The sequence below is a fragment of the Erpetoichthys calabaricus genome, chromosome 3 (assembly GCF_900747795.2).
Source record: "Erpetoichthys calabaricus chromosome 3, fErpCal1.3, whole genome shotgun sequence".
In the NCBI taxonomy this organism is placed as follows: domain Eukaryota; kingdom Metazoa; phylum Chordata; class Cladistia; order Polypteriformes; family Polypteridae; genus Erpetoichthys; species Erpetoichthys calabaricus.
Window position 1 is genome coordinate 251,921,458 of NC_041396.2, and position 19,533 is coordinate 251,940,990.

A 19,533-nucleotide genomic window follows, 5' to 3' on the forward strand; every position below is an offset into this window, starting at 1 on the left:
TGAACAGTTTCTTTCTCTGATCTATAGCTCTCGCAAACCAGTAATTCATTCTGTCTCCCACATTTATTTGTGTGTTCTTTCATAAATTGTATGGTGGTCTGATTGTGTGTGTACTTATGTACAGTATATGTACATGCATACACACACGCTGTCATTTGCACATCCCCATTATAATTACGCATTAAACTGTTATGCTAATGTTTACAATGTATGCAACAGAGGTTGGGAGCATGCGCTGACCGCGCGTTGCCGCACCTACTACACGACGAACCACCTGGATTAGGACCCGAGTGCAGCGGATGACACCTCACCACCCCACACCGGAACAGTGTGAGGGTTTTTACGGTGGCTGGAGTGGCAATCATGCCACCAACCCCCACGATTTCCCTGTAAATTGGAGGACCTGCTTGCAGCTCTGGATGCTGATTAACGTTACACCCAGGAAGAAGGTTAAAGGCCTTGTTCAAGGACCCAACCGTGTATAGTCATTTCTGGCGTTTACGGGATTCGAACCTGCAGATCCCTAGCCTCAGAGCCACCACTTCGCCCTTTTGTGCTATAAGCAGCTCAAAACTACAAAGTTAAATTCCTACAGAGTAAGTATTGCCGAAAAAAAGTGATTGCGAATTGCGATTTTTATAAAACGAGAAGGGCATTGCTGTAGCTCGGAGTAAAACAATATCAACCTGAATAAAAGCGCCAGTTACATCAACTAGAAGGCGTACCCCATTTGTGACGTCACCAGGTCTAGACTGCTAACTCAGATCACGTGAACAGTGTGTTAGCTTCAAACGCTATTTCCGTTAACAAGCGGAAACAGACTTTGAAAGGCTTTGTTTTGTTTATTTGTTTTTTGTTGTTGTTATTTAAACTGCTGGATTAAAATAAAAGTGACATTTTAAAAAAGAGCAAACAGCGAACCTGTGTATCAAGCTGGCCGTAGAAGCTGCCGAGCCAGACACTGTGGTAAGGTGGGAGGGTGACTGTGGCGGTTAGGCGGGCTAAGTGATTCCGAGGATTAGCGGCCTTCATGTGACACAAATTATAAATTATCGCGCCGGAGCCAATTGCAGTTAAATCTACCTTACTGAGAAACGTGTCACAGAATAATTTTAGAAATCTAAGGATTTTATGGATTCCTCAAGTCGAGTGTGCCTTTCTGCTTGTTAATGATGCATGGTAAATGGGCTAAGTGGCTCCAGGAAATGGACTGAAGTGGGTTGGTGCCCACTTATGATTGCAGGCTAGCCGCATCTGAAGGAGATCGTGCTATTTCAGATTTTGCACTGCTTTAAACATAAGTGAGATTAGGTTGCAAAGAAGCGACCCTTAAACCACGCATTGCCTGTGAAAGCGGGGCACAGCGTCACTTTCGCTTTGTTCTGTTCCTTCCTCATGGTCATGCTGGTCGCGGGTGTCCGTCGCGGATATGTGTGTGTTTCGATGTCCAATAGGTGTGCAATCGGCATAATCATCTGTCCGTTTTATCCTCCTGGAAGAAAACAAATTATGCCAGTATCCGATGGAATAATTCATTTTTAATGTTCTGACATCACTTCCTTTAAGTGTTTCTGAAGACATGCTGATCAGGAGGTGTTCAAAATTATTCGTGTGATAGTAATCTGCCTTGTGATTGTATTCCGTCAAGCGCTGTTTTTTTCTCGATGCCCGTGGATCTCCAGAATTACGAGCAAGGAAGTGTGGTTTTGTAAATGTATCAGTGCGAGAGTTTGGTTAAGTAGAAGTAAGTTTAACAGATTATCTAACAATTTGGATGTAGGTGAATCAATGCAAGTGGGCATGGAGAAATGTCTAGATTGAAATTCCAGGTGATCTTTCCAGTCTACGTTTAATATTGTACATTTATTTACTAGAACTCTCAAGTAGATTCAAGGTAGCACACAAGTACCTCACAACTGTAAGGCTGAAGAAGAGTATGAGCTGCAAATAGAACACTTTGCACAAGTAAAGTCAAGAGATGTCAAGATTAGGCTGTCTAGGCATATGTCCTAATTACTCTAAACAAATTCATAATATATTTTTTAGAAAACAACAACTATGGATAAATTCAGCACCAGCAGCAGTAAGTGTAAATATTTTGCTAATAAAAAATGTACACCATGTTCAAGCAGTGCTACAAGCCTTGCTTTGAAAGACCAACTTTTCCATTCCATTTCAGTAATATGTACATTTAACAGGGTTTATCTTTTTCTTGTTAAATGCTGCTAGGTTCATAACTGAAAAAATGATGCTAATCAGTGCTGCTGTGATGCCATCCTATCTACTTTGCTTAGGTGAATTAGTCTAATCAAATTAAATTTTACTTGTCTTGTACAATTATACACTTAGTATGTAGTGAAATGCTTAGTTGATAAACTTTAAGACTGTCCATTAAAGAAGAATATAAAAGGATGATAAACAATAAGACACAACTTTATAAATATCAATAGAAATCATTATGTTAAAGACTGCAGTGGTATACAATATATAAGAGTTTTAAAGTATATAATAAATAACTCAATAATATAAGAATTAACTACAGGACACAATGTAGTTATAGACACTGTCCACTGTATTTAAAAAAAGCTTCTCCTTAGGCTCTATGAACTGGTCTTCAGGCAGCGGTTGCGTTTTCCTGGCCACAGCATGGAAGAGAGGCTGTCGTTACAATGGCTGGTATCACTGATAATTTCTTTGACCTGGTCTGACATCATTTGGTGTAGATGTCCTGTAAGTCTGACAATGCACACCCAGTGATGCATTCAGCTGACTTGCACCACTCTCTGAGCCTTGTGTTCCTGCTGTGTGCTCTTTTCAAACCGGGCAGTAATATTGTACTTCCTAACAGGATACTTTCAATGGTGGATATTATAAGTTCCTTAATAATTGGAAGGGTATGCTGCAAATCCCTAAGGCATCTGAGGTGGTAAAGATGTTGTCATGACTTCTTCACTTAGATGTCAGGGTAACTGACATATCCTAGTGTCCATATCCTAATGTTGTCGGCCACAACTGTGGAACCAGCTTTGGTCATGGTGCCAGTTGTTTGCAGGGCCCAATTATGTTCGCCACTATGATCTCTCAATACCAATTAAGAATCACACATACACACATGTGTTTGGGAATTTTGCCGTAGCCAGAGAACATGAAAACTCCACACTGACAACAAAATATATATAGCACATTTGGCTCAATGAACTTGGAATCTGATGAAGAAAGGGAGCCTAACATTAATAAAAAAATACAGGAGTCATACAAGAGAACAAGTCGTTTATTACATTTTACAGTGAAATAGTTCAATTTACCCAAAATGATTTACAGTATATTCTGCTGGGGTTCAGAAGTCTTAATTTTTTGCTGTGTTGTCTGAATTAAATTGGAATGTTCAAACAAACTGTGATACTTTTTTTTTTTTTTTTTTTGGCATTTGTGGAAGTCCTTTTCTAATCCTCTTCCTTCTTCATTGTGTACACTTGTTTGTTTGCTCATTTAATTATTTTTTATTTTCATATAGGTGAATACTCGCCTGGAAGTGGCTGGTCTAAAAAGAAATCATGACGCAAAAGTGTGCCTGAAGGCACAATCCACCTTCAGGCTGTGGGGACATGATGGAGAAGGGTAAGGTACTTTACTGCACATATAGAAACCACGAAAACTAGTTTCTCGATTTAACACACTTCTAGAGTACTTCCAGAAAACTGCATTCTATTCTCCCTCTATCTAATAATCTTTGTGGAATAACTTTAAAGTTTGAGTACCTGTCCATTTCTTTTCTTCCACCATATCCTTGGTATTTCAGTTGTAGCAGGAGGAGGATTGAAGTGCATCATAATGGTGAAGGTCAAAGTAAAGTTTATTATCAGTAAATGGGGAAATTAATTTGGTAATGTGCATGACAAATAAGTAATGAAAACAAGGAAGATTGTAGAAACAAAGCCTATACAAGCAATAAGATAAAATGGAGCTCCAGTATTACTTCAGCTAATCCATATCACTCTTTTTCATAAAGTACTCTAATTTCTGAAGGTATAAGTGATCTTGTGCAACAGTGCAAGACATTTTTATTTTGCATTTCAGAATTGTATTGATTGTCAAATGGTTGACTTGGAATTAAAAGTATACAGGACAAACAGGATGTTTAAGGATTTGATCAAGCATTTTTAGCACTAAGTCAGCATTTAGTTTTTCCACAGCATTTGATCAATCCTAATCTCTCTGCTTATTGCTTTAATCATACATTATAGTTTTGTTTTTATCTTTTCAAAAACACAGAGAGGTACAAAGGACAGCACACTTTAAAACATAGACCTAGAACAATTGTGGATTTCAACAGCTGACATTAAGGTATTCATTTCTATAAGTAAACCAGTTTGTGTTTAAATTCCTGGGTTTAGTCAAAAAGACAAGTGAACTTTATTTCCAAAATATTTGTGGGATGTGACTTTCTTAGCTAATTCTGTTTATTTGAGTAGGTTGTAGTATTGGCTCTCTCATTTAACAATTTATAATTGTTGAGTTTTATTCATATTTACAGTAACAAAATTATCAGAGTGGTGTGTATTAAAATTCAATAGCTTACTGTTACCAACTCCTTGGAAAGAGTTGTTGGTTTATTAAACAGTACACCAGTGCAATATTCTCAGTGTATATGTGTTGAGTTTTATATGTAAAGTGCAGCAAACATTTGTCCGTTAAATGTATAATACTAAAGAGAGAACAGAACCCAGTACTACTGTTAATTGCTTTTAGACTTTACAGAACAGAGGCAAAACTCCCGTGCTTGCAGTGATATACAATGAATTGTGCAACCAAAGAATGAATTTTCAAATCAACTCCAAAAGCCATCAATGTCTCATTTAGTAGATGTGTATATATAGTATGGAGAACAATGGTCTATGAGAATGAATATAACTGGATTTTGAGTTTCCTCCAGAAGATCAGAGATACTGTTCAGTGTGTCTGACAGTGCTTCCTTAAAACCTCTTGATCCTGAATCGGCAGAAAAGTTCAATTATTAGAAGGGAATAAGTTCTTGGAGAAGGTGCCTTAATACTGTCTGTTGAAACTGGTTAATTTACACTGAAGTTAGAGCACCTGGACATAGACCAAAGAAAATAAACAACCTGTAAACAATAAACAATGAATAAACAATTGTTTTAAAAAGAAACAGTTTCAGCAGTTGTACAGTCACTCTTGGTCTTGTAGCCAAAAACTGTTAGTAATCCATATCATGCTTTCTTTGCATCTTCATTATATACAGTATATTCTTAAATTTTTTAATCTTCTCTTCACAAATCATTTACCCATTTTTCACTGTGCAGATAACTTTTTGGATGTAGCAACTCTTTTTATTTCAGGACTTATCTAAGTCTTATTGTTTTGGTGAATTTTTATTGTCTCTTTAAGTGTACATTTCTGTGAAGATGCAGACATGTCCTGAGGCAGTTATTGCTGACTCATTGATGTTCTTTATTCAACAGCAAGAATATCCTAGTTTTGCTTTGAAAACAACCATGAAGTGTATTGATTGTTCAAGCAGATCAACCTCAAGTCTCCTTTTAACTTTTATTTGTATGAGATGCAACACAGTGTCTAGAAAAACTTGTGTCATGATTGTCAAGATTTGAGCAAGTTTAAAAATTGGGCAAAAACTTGGAAAATGTAGAGAAGTGCAAAAGCTATATGCCAGCCATATGAACATTTTTTGTAAATACTAGGGTGACACTGTACAGGAAGCAGCTTCAGGAAAGGATATAGATATTTGACACACTATTCACATCATTTTGGCAATGTACAGAAACAATTAAAAAGGCAAATATTAGGTTTATATTGTAAATACTGTTAAGTAAGTATAAATCAAAGGACATTATGCTCAGATTGTAAAATGAGAATGCACATGGAGCACTGTGTGCAGTTCTGGTTTCTGTGCTCCACAGAAACATACCCGTTAATATTCCATGCCGGAGAGAGGTGTTAAGTGGAATTAAAAGGTTATGTCCTATACATTTAAGAGAGAAGACTGCACAAAAATCATGAATTAAAAAAAAATGGCAAAACTTTATAAATTCAAGTTAAGGAAAAAGGCAAATATTACTTAATCTGTCACTTTATTCCCTATGCAGTCCTACACTCTTTGACCAATTTGGACCAAAGTTTGCATATTTGCTCTTTAGGATCACATGGACAAGACAGACTACTTTGGATCTCACCATTTTTACTCTGGGGATCCCAGTGCTTTGTTTTTTCTTGTGTGGTACAGTTTTTACACCAGTGCCACCTGTTGGCTCAGAGTGAGTAAAACAAACTGTCCACCTTGAATAAAAAGGATGAATCATCATTCATGTTTATAACTCAGCAAGCTGTTACCACAATTTTGGACTCAAAAAGAACAAATACTCAACTTACAATAGCAGAGACATTGATAGAGAGGCAGTGTGCATGACAAATGGGACACCTAGCAAAAACAACAGGGTCTTCATTTAAAAGACACACAGATCTTTGCATTTTTTCCTTAACCCATTGCAATAAATGTCAGTATTACAATTTTTTGAATGTGAAATAAGAGAGGGAAGAAAGGTCCGGTAGTTAAACAATGACATCAATTAAAGATACAAAATGACTCGCTAATTGTTAATCTGTTTGGTATAAAAACTTGAAATCACAGTGGGTGCCTCAGACTAAACATAAAAACCACTGAGATGAGGAATTTTAACTTTGTTAGCTTTTTTCAGGGAAATTTTTAAAAAGTTATTGATAAAATTAATCCAAAAAAAATTTTTTGAATTATTTGTGGAATCAAAAAATTTGACAGCACCTGTGAAAAGCAATGGGAAGTAAATTAAATTGTGGAAATCTGTAACCACAGAATCATGCAGTTGAAGAAACTCTGACAACTTTTTAAAAAGCATATGCATAAAATCCATTCATCCATCCATTATCCAACCCGCTATATCCTAACTACAGGGTCATGGGGGTCTGCTGGAGCCAATATTGGAACAAATGAGCTATAACAAGTTTGATAGGCTAAATGGTCTCCTTGTTTATTAAATGTTTATGTGTTGTGATCACAGTAGCCAATACTTGGCAGTCCCCTCTAGAGCTACAATTGGTGTTAATGTTGCCAATTAAGCACAAATCAAGACCACCTAGATTTATGCTCCAGATATTGAATTTAATGCAGTGCAAGGAGTGTGGCACACAGTTTTTCAAACTGTCGAGAATAAAGTCTCTCGTGATTAATCTGAATGCATCCCAAGTGCTCAGGTCAGCTTATATTAGTAGTTCATGTAACAGTAACAGTAGCTGAAATGTCAGCAGGTGAACAATGTAAAAAAAAATATAAAAAAAAAAGTTAGATTTTTCCTTATTCTTCTAATATAAAATGGGTTGTGGTATTTCATATTAATAAGTATGCAAACTGCAGTGTCTTTGTTTTTTTCTCACAGATTATCCTCCATCTTCCCAAAAATAAAACCCCAATGAATCAACAGCTAAGTAAGGGTCCAATACTGTTATCCAGGGCTTTGAAAGGCATATCAATCAGATCTGCTAATTCTTTCAAAGATCGTGGATACAGGCTTGGAGCACATGTCCCTTATTCCTAACACTTTTGGCATTTTCAGTCATGATGAATGTTAGTCTAAAAGCATTCTCTTGGTCTAATTCTCTAATTCATTTTTCTTGTTTACCTTTATTTTTTACCCTGATTACCTTCTTTGTTCAACATTCTGACCGTAAAGGCATTAAACAGGATCTGAGGCCAGTTAGTACTTTCTTTAAGGTATGTTATCCTTTTATGTACACACATCTAGAAATTCAAAGAAATTCTTTTGAGAAATAAAATGGGGAAAAAATTGTAGCAGATCTCATTTTCATTCTGATAATATGCGTCCAAGGTAGTATTCTGCAAATAACAAATTATGATGAAGAATACTAAAGAAAAGAGAGAACTAAAGATATACAGTAAAAAATTTTCTTCTGGATGACAGTGGGAGGTCAAACCATAATCCATTAAATGTAACAAGCTATGTTTGGTAGGTTAAAATATTAGTGTTTATGAATGAAAGCCAGTCTGTATGTTGTTTTTTGTAGACATACCAACTGCATTTCAGATTTTGAGCTCATTTGCAAAGTGTGTTGTGACAAGATCATCTTGCACTTGTTTTCAACATCTGTTGCGGTGGCCTAAAATTTATAAAATTCTTAAACCCGCTTAATCAAGTGTAGGATCACAAGATGGGAGTCAGAGAAAACCCTTCAGCACTTGTCACAAGAGAAGAAACAAAGCCAATTAAGTATCTCCAGCATGTATTGGAGGATGTGATATAAAAAAACGGAGTACCAGTGTTTTTCTAGTTTTAAAATATTTTTTTAGTTTCAGTTTTTATTTAGGTTTTATGCCATTTTTAAATAATTGGCATTAATAAAGTTGTCAGTCTGTCTGTCTGTGTCTTATTTGGATTTAGTTTTTCAACAATTAACTTTGTTTTTTTCACACCAAAAATGTCCACATGAACACAGTCTTGCAAGTGTAAAACAAAGTCTTCTTTTTAGTTGTCAAATGATATATCATTTATATTGTACCTGTCAATTTACAGTATATATCATTTTACTCTGTTGTCCCCTGACAATATGAAAGGCTTCCAATATAATCCAAAAAATGTAAGAATCAAATAACCAGTGTTCTCTGATGTTATTTGTTACATTAACCTGCAGCAGGGTTAAGCAAATTGTTTATTTGTTTGAAAAACTCTTTCTTTTTTATTTTTGATATTCCATTTGTGAGCAGTAAGACAGATGCACACATATACTCTTAAATTAATCTACTGATGTGGATTATATGACATTTACCCATTTCGAAACAATGAAAGTGAATTTTTTCAAGGAATTCTTACTTGCTTATTTTATGAAATACTCTTAAGATGGTAAGATAAAAACATTGGAGTGTGTGGTTTGAGAAAAAAAATACCTTACAGGCCCTAAGTTTCCTTCATCACTAAGTGCACACCAAATAAGTATTTGTCTGCAAAAATGTCATCTGCAACAGAAAAAAGATGACTCCAGGATGCTCAGCATAGTACATTTTTTCCAGTCATCTTCTGTCCAGTGACTGTGTTCTTTTGCCCATTTTAACCTTTATTTTTATTTGCCAGTTTCACATATGTTTTTTTCTTTGAAACTCTGCCCCTAAGGCCAGCATCCCAGAATCATATTTTCACTGTTGCAGATGATACTGGTGACCCCAAATTTTTGGACAGTAGTGTATTTACTATGTTGACTCAAAGCACACAACATACATCAGGCTTCTTTTTAGCACCCTAACCTGTTAAAGTTTGGGTTTTAAAGCTGTCGCGATGCCATTGTGGCTTTTTTATATTATTTATTAAAGAACTTACAAACACTGAGCAACATTAAATAAAAGACAAAATTTACAAAATTAAAGGTTTTATTTTTATCAAAAGACTAGAAGAGAAAAAAATAGTTTATTTGAATTAGTATCTGTGAAATTAACTTTATCACATTATACTACAATTTACATTTCATCTGAGTTGAAACATTTTTCCAACTCCAGTAACTCATTAATTGCTTCTGATTCCACAGCCTTGGTATATACTACATTAGTACAAGAATTCCATTTACATTAAATACTAAATGTCTGTTATAACAACTTCTCGGATCATTCATTTTAATAAGCAACTTGCAAAACCTGGGTAGCTCCCTTTGAGCCTAAACAGATAGATAGATAGACAGATACTTTATTAATCCCAAGGGGAAATTCACATATTCCAGCAGCAGCATACTGATAAAAAAAAAAACAATATTAAATTAGAGTGATAAAAATGAAGGTATAACAGTCAATAACATTGTAGAAATGTTAACGTTTACCCCAAACCAACCACCCCTCCCCCCCCGGGTGGAATTGAAGAGTCGCATAGTGTCGGGGAGGAACGATCTCCTCAGTCTGTCAGTGGAGCAGGACAGAGAGCGCTCGCTACAACCGTCTGATAGAACATCTGCAGCATCTTATTGCAGATGTTGAAGGACGCCAGCCTTCTAAGGAAGTATAGTCAGCTCTGTCCTCTCTTGCACAGAGCATCAGTATTGACAGTCCAGTCCAATTTATCATCCAGCTGCACTCCCAGGTATTTATAGGTCTGTACACTCTGCACACAGTCACCTCTGATGATCACGGGGTCCATGAGGGGCCTGGTCCTCCTAAAATCCACCACCAGCTCCTTGGTTTTGCTGGTGTTCAGTTGTAGGTGGTTTGAGTCGCACCATTTAACAAAGTCCTTGATTAGGTTCCTATACTTCTCCTCCTGCCCACTCCTGATGCAGCCCACAATGGCAGTGTCGTCAGCGAATTTTTGTACGTGGCTGAGTTGTATTGGAAGTCCGAAGTATATTGGCTGAACAGGACCGGAGAAAGTACAGTCCCTTGCGGCGCTCCTGTGCTGCTGACCACAATGTCAGACCTGCAGTTCCCGAGATGCACTTACTGAGGTCTGTCTGTAAGATAGTCCACGATCCATGCTACCAGGTATGAATCTACTCCCATCTCTGTCAGCTTGTCCTTGAGGAGCAGAGGATGGAAGGTTGTTGAAGGCACTAGAGAAGTCCAGAAACATAATTCTTACAGCACCACTGCTGTAAGATCGGTGATTGGTGTAGCATATAGATGATGGCATCCTCCGCTCCCACCTTCTCCTGGTATGCGAACTGCAGAGGGTCGAGGGTGTGGCGGACCTGTGGCCTCGAGTGTAGAAGCAGCAATTGGTAGGATGTAATTTAACAGCACATGTAGAATAAACGAGTTTGGCAAATGAGAATGTTTAGTTACGTACTTCTTCAAATATCCTCTTTAATAAAATCCCTGTGTGCGTCCAGGTGTCTGTGTGTGTGTGTCTTCTGGTGAAGTGCGCATGCGCGGGGCACGGTGCGATGCGCGATATTACTGTCGGAGAAAGTTACAGGCGTTTTACGGAAATACAAACCAGTATTACTGCGAGAGGAAATTAAAGGTACACAATACAGTGACTCTCATTACAGCCACATACAAGCCAGTATTACTGTCAGAGGAGATTAAAGGCATATTACCAACGCGCACGCCTGTATTACCGCCAGTGAAAATTAAAGGTATATTACGGACGTTCAAGCCAGGGGATGTACAAGACAGTATTGCTGTCACAGAAAATTAAAGACACACAATACACGGCGGCAGCCCACGAAGAACGGTCAGCTCAGCAACTAAACATCAACAAAAGAAAGGCTGAAAGAAAGAAAAATACAACCAACAAAAAGAATGAGGTCAAAGTCCCTTGCCATTTAATATAGACTGTTCCTTCTAATGTTTATGCACTACTGTTCTAGTGGCTGTTATTGTAACGGGATAAATGACTAGTTAATCTATAAAACAATATCTGAAGTTACATACACTTCATCCACATACATTTGGTGAGAACGCGCCAACTCTTATACAGACACTGAGCACTTCAGCAATCAAACCTGAGCTCATGACACTGTGTAATAATATTAATAAATTGTGTTTGTGTAGCACCTTTCGAATGCTCAAAGTGCTTCAAAAATAGTCAAAGAAATACAATAGAAAAAAAGGTAAGACGTTAGTAATGCAGGATGCAATGTAATATCAAATTTTGATAAATATTTTAAAGTCAAAGTTTTGAATTAAATTGGGAAACAAGTCAGAAATATGGAACAAAGCAACAAATATACAATTTTTGTACAATTACATATAAAATATAAATGTACAGTATATGTTATAATTACCCATAGTGATAAGGAACAATGAATAGAATAAGAGTGGATTTAGTTATCAGTTTTACGGCCATGCAATGGACAGCATTGGCCGTTTAACAGCTTGTTTTTGTTTGTGTTGTGTGTACATTTAGACTATTTAATTTTTTTTTTTTTACATAGTTGTAGACAATAAAATTCATTTTTATTTCACATTATAAACGTATTTTAAGTAACAGCTGCAAAAACACAAGCTCAATGCTGAAACAAATTAAGGTAATTTTTTAACGAGAATTGTTTAACTTTATAGTGACTATTAAATTGAGATTTATATAGTGAATTCCATATAAAGTGTTCAGTGTACCAGACATACTGTATGTGTAAATATCCTGTTAAGTATGCAAATAGAGTGAACTTTGAGGATAAAAACATTCTTCAGGTTACATGTTTTTGGATAGAAATCATTATTGTACATTTTGAAAGAAAGTGCACATCCTGAACAGCATTCAGTGCAAACGGTGTACTTTTAACTATTTTGGTTTTTACACTTTTGTACTGTGAGCAATTGTTTTTTTTTTTATTTTATTTTATTATATAAGTAAATGTAGTTCATGTTTATTGGCGTACACTTGCCCCCTTGCCAACTGTAATAATAAGCATTTGGAGTTTAGTGATATCTTCTGAGATGTACAAATATGTTTTAAATTCTTTAATTTGCATGTTTAGCCTCTGGTGATGGCATGTGTACAAATTGTAACATTATGCAAAATATAGCTGCACAATCCATTTAACCTCCTCTCAATAAAGCCATTCAAACAAAGGTGTAAACAGACTATATATTTTCTGAAATTTGTTTGTATCCCAGCCTGACCTTTTTGGCACTGCAAAGTAAACAGACCAGAAAGAGTCCCCTCAATCTGAGATGTAAACTACTCAAGGCTACTTTGTTTTTGCAATACTGTAGCATTCTAAATACATTAGGATTAGCTTACTGATGTATGAAATAACCTATGAAATCCACAGATTCAGATGGCAGCAACAAGGGGTAACTTGCTCATGAATCAATGTTTGTTCCTTACCAAATTTACTACTTTGCAGTTTTAAATAATATTTACTAAATCACCAGCTACTCCATACTTGCATGTATATTATACACAAAGACTATTGTGGTGAAAATTAAAATTAGAATAACTTTTTTCTTTTTTAATTTTTAGTTTGTTTTTTTTCTATTTTTCAAACATTTTGTCATTTTTATTTTAGCTACAGTTAACAAAATGATTAACAAAAAATAATGACATATTTCTTATTAGGTTTTGTTAAAAGGAATAAAACCGAGTAAAACCAATGTAGACATGGGGAGAAGCACCAAAATCCATGATGATAATGTCTTGGTGTGGGATTTGCACCTAGTAGGCTGTATTTACATTTATTTAGCTGACGCCTTTATCCAAAGCAACTTCTGACATTTGAGATACAATTGGTTACATTTCTTTTCTTTTTACAATTGGACCACAGGTAGGTGAAGTGACTTGTTCAGGGTCACACAGTGTCAGTGGCAGGATTTGAACCCACCTCAGTGTTTGAAGTTCAAAACCTTAACCACTCTGCCACACTGAATGCCTTTCTGAGGCAGCAAAGCTACTCATTGTGCCACCATGCAGCCAGTACAAAATAAAACAAAACAAAAGTAAATTCTTCCAGTCCTGAGAGGTGCTGATTTCAGTTACTCAAATGTTGGGAATGAATATTTTCTTTGTTTTGCAGATATGCAGGCCACAGGTGGCATATCTCTGTCTGCTGGAAGTGCTATGCCACAAAGTCGTTCTGAAGATGAGGACTTGACAGGGGCAAAAGATCTAAAACGTACTGCAGCTCAAGCATTTATTGGAGGGGTGCCTAAAAGGAGGAGCTCTTCTAGGTTAGTAGGTTTCAGAGGCTGTTCTTAATGACATGGGTTGTTGATATTGGTCAAGGTGTGAAATACTCATATGATATCACTAGTGATGACCAACAATGAAAAAATAACGAAAACTAAGTCTACCATTTTTCAGCTTTTAAAAACCTTCTTTATCCCTAGGTCAATAAAGCGTAAAAAGTTTGATGATGAGTTGGTGGAGAGCAGTCTGGCAAAGTCTTCATCCCGTGCTAAGGGTCCTCCAGTAGCAGAACCAGCACGCTACTCGGGCAGTGAACTTTCATCCAGCGAGAAGAAGAAGGTGCAGAGCTTTGGGATTCTAATTGGGCAACAGCAGGTGACCTCTGAAGTGATAGATACTGTTTGTCAGTTCTTGGTTGTTAGTTTTATTTTATCTGCTTGTTTCATGCATGACTCCAAATTGTTTAGTGGCTAACCACTGTTACGGGTACTGACAATGTTGTATCAATATTTGTTGTCACGTGAATCATTCTACGTATTTCATAAAAAAAAAGACCATATTTTTAGTAATGGTTTTCTATTAATATAGAGTAAATAATAATAATATTTTCTCTATATCACATTTCTAATGCTCAAAGTGCTTCAAATCTGATGTCTGAAAGAAAGTGAGTTGTTTTTGTTTATGTTGTCTGTATGTTTAGACTATTTTCTTTTTTTCACATAGTTGTAGACAATAAAATACATTTTAATTTCACATTATAAATTTATTATGAGCAAAAACACAAAGCTGAATACTGAAACAAGTTAAGGCCATTTTGAACTAGAATTGTTTAACTTTATAGTGACCATTAAATTGAGATTTATATAGTGAATTCCTTTTAAAACATTCATTGTACCAGATATATATGTACATATCCTGTTAAGTATGCAAGTAGCATGAACTTTGAGAATAAAAACTTTTTTAGGTTACATGTTTGTTATTGTACATTTTGAAAGAAAGTACACATCCTCCTCCACATCCTGAAAAGCATTCATAGCAAACAGTGTGCTTTGACTATTTTGGTTTTTCCTCTTTCTTTTGTTCTGTGAGGAATTCTTTTTTTTTTTTTTTTTTATTTATTGGAGTACACTTGCCCCCTTGCCAACTGTAATAGTAAGCATTTGGAGTTTGGTGATGTGGTATAGTGCACATATCTTCTGAGACTGTATGTTTTATGAAACCCATATATTATAAGGTTCTAGGCATATTGCTTTGGTTGTTTCTATACTGAGAAACTATCTGTCAGAGATCTACCCACATTGACTGGTCTGCAACTGTCTATTTAATGTACTTTTCAGAAAAGGTGGTGTAGATTAACCTAACTGATATGACATTATACAAAGAAATGATGATTACAGTGTGTTACTTATTCTACATTCTTCCTTTCCAGATATCTAAAGCAAGCAGCACACCTACACCCCCTCTGGCCACTGTTAGCATTCCTCCTAGTTTGACCAAACGGGTAAAAAAAAGTAAACAGCCGCTACAGGTCACCAAAGACCTGGGAAGGTGGAAGCCCACAGATGACCTTCTGCTTATCAATGCTGTACTACAGGTAAGGCAACTCTAAAGATATTACTGTGTCATAATATAATCTAATAAAACACTGACATTGCAATCCATTCCATTGTGCTGCTTTATTTTTTTTCTTCTTTCAACAGACCACTGATCTAGTGGCTGTTCATCTCGGAGTAAAGTTCAGCTGCCGCTTCACTCTGCGTGAGATACAGGAGCGCTGGTATGCCTTGCTATATGACCCAGTTATTTCCAAGTAAGGTCCAACGTTTTAAGACATTCTTCTTATAAGTTTTATCTGGTCAGTAGTTTGTTTTTCCTGATTTATGCAATGCTTGATTTCCTATGCAGGCTGGCATGGCAAGCAATGAGGCAGCTTCACCCAGAGGCTATTGCTGCCATTCAGAGTAAGGCACTATTCAGCAGAGCAGAGGAGGCACTTCTTGCCAAAATTGGATCAGTAAGTTACATGCTTATGAACTTAACGATAAGTATTTTACTAGCAGCTGAAAGTGCATCTGGAGGCAGTGTGAATCTTTGCTATCCAGCATTGTAGTGGCTAAAGGACAGGTGGTGGGGAGACAACGTGTACCAGGAGCAATGAGAGCAAAATAAAGATCTAGTCAGTGAAACAGTGAATGCTCTGACTTTACAATTTTCCAAAGTTTACACATGTGAAGAAATGGATAACCTCCCAACCATAAGGGGGGGCAGTCAATGAGGTACTCAATTATTTGGAAATTGTAGAGGAAACATGCTGCATAGATTAAATAGGCTAAAATCTAATAAACTTCCAGGATCAGATAAAAGCTAGAGTACTTAAGTAAGTTAGTATGTGAATATTTTAGCTGCGGACACTTATTTTCAAAAATTGTTTCACATGGTGTAATTCCTAAGTTATGAAGACTAGCAAATATTATCCCATTGTTATCCCATTGTTCAACAAGATGATCAAGCTAATACAATTAACTATAGGCCAGTAAGTGTCACATGCATCACAGGTAAATTAATACTAGCAATTATTAACCTCCTTTAGTGTTATGTTTACCCCTGGTTAAAACAAGCCAGAAGCATTGATTTTTTTTTCCAACAAGAAAACAATGTTATTACATATAAAAGAAACATGTAAATATGAAAACCTCAATATAAATGCAGTAGAAAAGGTATGTTTAGTGTCCACTGCTGTACTGATACAGATTTAGTACATGCCCTTCATGTGATACATTTTGAGACGGTCACCAACACACAGCCCGATTTGGACAAAAGAAGTTTATTTCTTTGCGCACTTATTTTTTTCTGTTGCTTGCACATGAGAGGGTAGAATGTCATTGCCTGACCTGCACTATTGACACATTCCTTGTACTTTTGCAGGCTACCACAATGCAAGACTTAGTGACTTAAACGTTTCTCCTAACACAAACATTGACAATTGTTGCATTGTAAACAGTGGTTAGGGGGCTAATGTCTTGCTTGTCCTTGCACCTGTTCACAATTATTTTGCCTTTTTGTCACACAGCTAGTGTCGCACCACAGTGAAGCTTGATGTCACTGAAGTCACTGGTTATATCACAGCTGTTCAGTTGTACAGTTTCAGATCAGATTCAGTTTTCATGTCAACGTCTGATGACCAGTTGACATCATCATCACTATTGCTCAATTTGATCAATGGTTCAATTTCAGTTTGTTGTAAAATTTACTTTTACAATTTTTTGTTTGCTATAATGTATTTTGTTGGAGGTGCTACCTCACACATAAATATCATAATGTAGCTGAAAGCATAGAAATAATATTCATGTTTTTTCTTTTTTCAGCATGATGTTATTTCATCCACTAGTTGACAGCAGAATACTGTCCTTCCTGGCCATTGGACCTTACTTTTATTCTATGTTAATTAGTGTTCCCTAATTTTAATTATTTATTTTGTCTTTTTTCTCTTTCTTCTTCATGTAAAGCACTTTGAGCTACATCATTTGTATGAAAATGTGCTATATAAATAAATGTTGTTTTTGTTGTTGTCTGTGTGTGTGTATGTATGTGTGTGTGTTTGGGGGTGTGTATGTGTGATATATATATATAGATATATATAGATAGAGATATATATATATATATATATATATATATATATAGATATAGATATAGATATAGATATATATAGATAGATATAGATATATATAGATATATATATAGATATAATAAAACCTGCTTAAGATGATATCAAACTTCAGTGTAATAGCCAGATCATTGCCAAGATATCTGCACAGAGTACAGGTGTGGGCAGATTTGTACTAGATGAAATTTAATTTGAATAAATGTGAGTAATTAAACACAGGAAGTAGAAATGTTATATTTGAATACACAATGGGCAATCTGAAACTTCAAAATTCAACTTGTAAGAAGTACCTGTCAGTCGTAGTTTACCCATCAGTACCTCTATCCAGATGGTGCACAGTTAGGATACTGTATATAGCACAATGAGTAGAAGATTGGGAAATGACACTTAACCTATAAAAAACACAAATAATATCTCTTCTGGAAATCTGTATGCATAATTTGGTCTTCATATTACAATAAAAACAAAGCAGTGCTAGAGAAAATCCAGAGAAAAGCAGTTAGACTGATCTAAGGACTTCAGGATTTGAGCTGTGAAGACAAATGGAAAGAGTTATACATTTTGAGATTAAGCAAATGGAAATTAAGAGGTAATTGAAGTTTTTAATTTATAAAAGGAATTAGTACGATGGATCACAGTTACTACTTTTAAGTTCTTCAACTTGAAGACAGTTGAAAACTTAAGGGGAGATTTTGCACAAACATTACAAAGTTTTCCTTCACACAGAAAACCATACACACATAGAAAACAATTACCAAGTAGTGTAGAGAGTTATACTTTAGGAACTTTCAAAACTTGACTTAATGTTATTTTGGAAAATAAGACAATTAGGATTTGCAAGATTGGTTGTGCTGAATAGCCATTTGTCATCAGAATTGTTCTAATGTTCTAAAAGTTATCTCACACTCTTCTCCTTTTCACAAACTCTTGCTTCCCCATTTTAGACAAGCCAGCCGAAGACTGATGTTTTTCAAGAGCTGCTGAACAAGCACCCTGGTGTTTTTTACCCTTCACGAACGGCAAAGAGCCTACAAATACACTGGCAACTGCTAAAGCAGTACTACCTCTTGGACGACCAGACAGGTAAAGAGGGTTCACACTCTTCTTATATGACAGTCTTTTGCTAAACTCTTAAGTATATGTCATTGCATTCTTTTCATACTAGTGCTGTTTTCTTTTCCTTTTTATGTCTGTTCTCTGCATGTTTTGACCATGTCAGCTATTTTCACTCCATTTTAGTGGACTTTTTTATTTAAATGTCATAAGTGAGAGCCTTTTTCTTTTGTGATTTTAGTCCAGCCACTACCCAAAGGAGACCAAGTTCTTAACTTTTCCGATGCTGAACAGCTGGTTGATGATAGCAAGCTGAAGTATGTATACATATATGTTCATTTTATTTTGAAACTTTAGAGTTAAAGGGATCATTCATTGTTGGTGGATTATAATGCTAAAGTTTATAATACTGTTGTAAGTTTTTAGTGTTCTGAGAATTGAAGGAGTTTGCCTGTTACAGAATAATTTTACTGAGAAAATATTCATTCATATATCATTGAAATAGCAGGTTTCTAGAAAGAGTGGGTAGAAATGCTACGTTAATAGTTCCTTTTTAATTTTTTTTCGTATATTTTAGGGACACTAGAGATGAAGTCCTCGAGCATGGTGAGTTCATTTATTTGTGTAGTCTGTGCTCTTTCTGACCTGTGTTGATATTTTCACAAAGGCACACGGCTTTTAGTTGTGATTCAAAGGTCAAACCATAAGTATAACACAAAGTTGTATTACTTACGGAAATTTTCTGATGATTCTGCACTAACGATATTATTATGTATTATTAAGGAGGATGAGACAGAATATAGGAGTCAGGGAGAGAAGTTTGGTTTTTCTAGTAAAGAGAATTATCCACAAATCAGCATCAGTATAACCAAGGGACCGCTTCTTGAGTTTCACCACACCCAAGAGGTTTTATTCCTGGTCACTATTCAGGGAATGAATATGGAGGTGGTGCACTGCTATATATACTTCAGGGGCCACATCAGTGAGGGAGTGAACTAGTCTAGTAATAGGGCATTGCAGATTGTTATTTCCTTAGGTGGCTGTGTTCCATTAATTTGGATAGTAACATTCATTACTTGTTCTGTAACTCTGTGATAACCAGTGTGATATTTCTTCAGGAAAGTCCCACCAAATCAACAAACTAATTAATGAGACAGGCTCAGGTCTGGGATGCACTCTTAGCCT

At 36.0% G+C, this 19,533-nt stretch overlaps 1 protein-coding gene across 4 annotated transcripts in view; it reads left to right on the plus strand.

Moving 5' to 3' along the window:
- Nucleotides 1-325: 325 nt before the first annotated feature.
- The window catches only part of mcrs1 (microspherule protein 1), a 34,165-nt gene continuing 14,957 nt past the window's right edge, over nt 326-19,533 (plus strand). The window contains exons 1-10 of one of the 4 annotated variants that reach the window (XM_051925223.1): nt 326-600; nt 3,515-3,618; nt 13,519-13,672; nt 13,832-14,006; nt 15,061-15,225; nt 15,332-15,441; nt 15,537-15,645; nt 18,240-18,378; nt 18,590-18,665; nt 18,926-18,954. In XM_051925223.1, the coding sequence (XP_051781183.1) occupies nt 3,606-3,618; nt 13,519-13,672; nt 13,832-14,006; nt 15,061-15,225; nt 15,332-15,441; nt 15,537-15,645; nt 18,240-18,378; nt 18,590-18,665; nt 18,926-18,954 (970 nt within the window). In that variant the 5' untranslated portion in view covers nt 326-600; nt 3,515-3,605. Of the gene's footprint in view, nt 601-779; nt 967-3,514; nt 3,619-13,518; nt 13,673-13,831; nt 14,007-15,060; nt 15,226-15,331; nt 15,442-15,536; nt 15,646-18,239; nt 18,379-18,589; nt 18,666-18,925; nt 18,955-19,533 lie in introns of those variants that run through there. The other 3 variants (XM_028798052.2, XM_028798053.2, XM_028798051.2) reach the window with 3 other exon arrangements.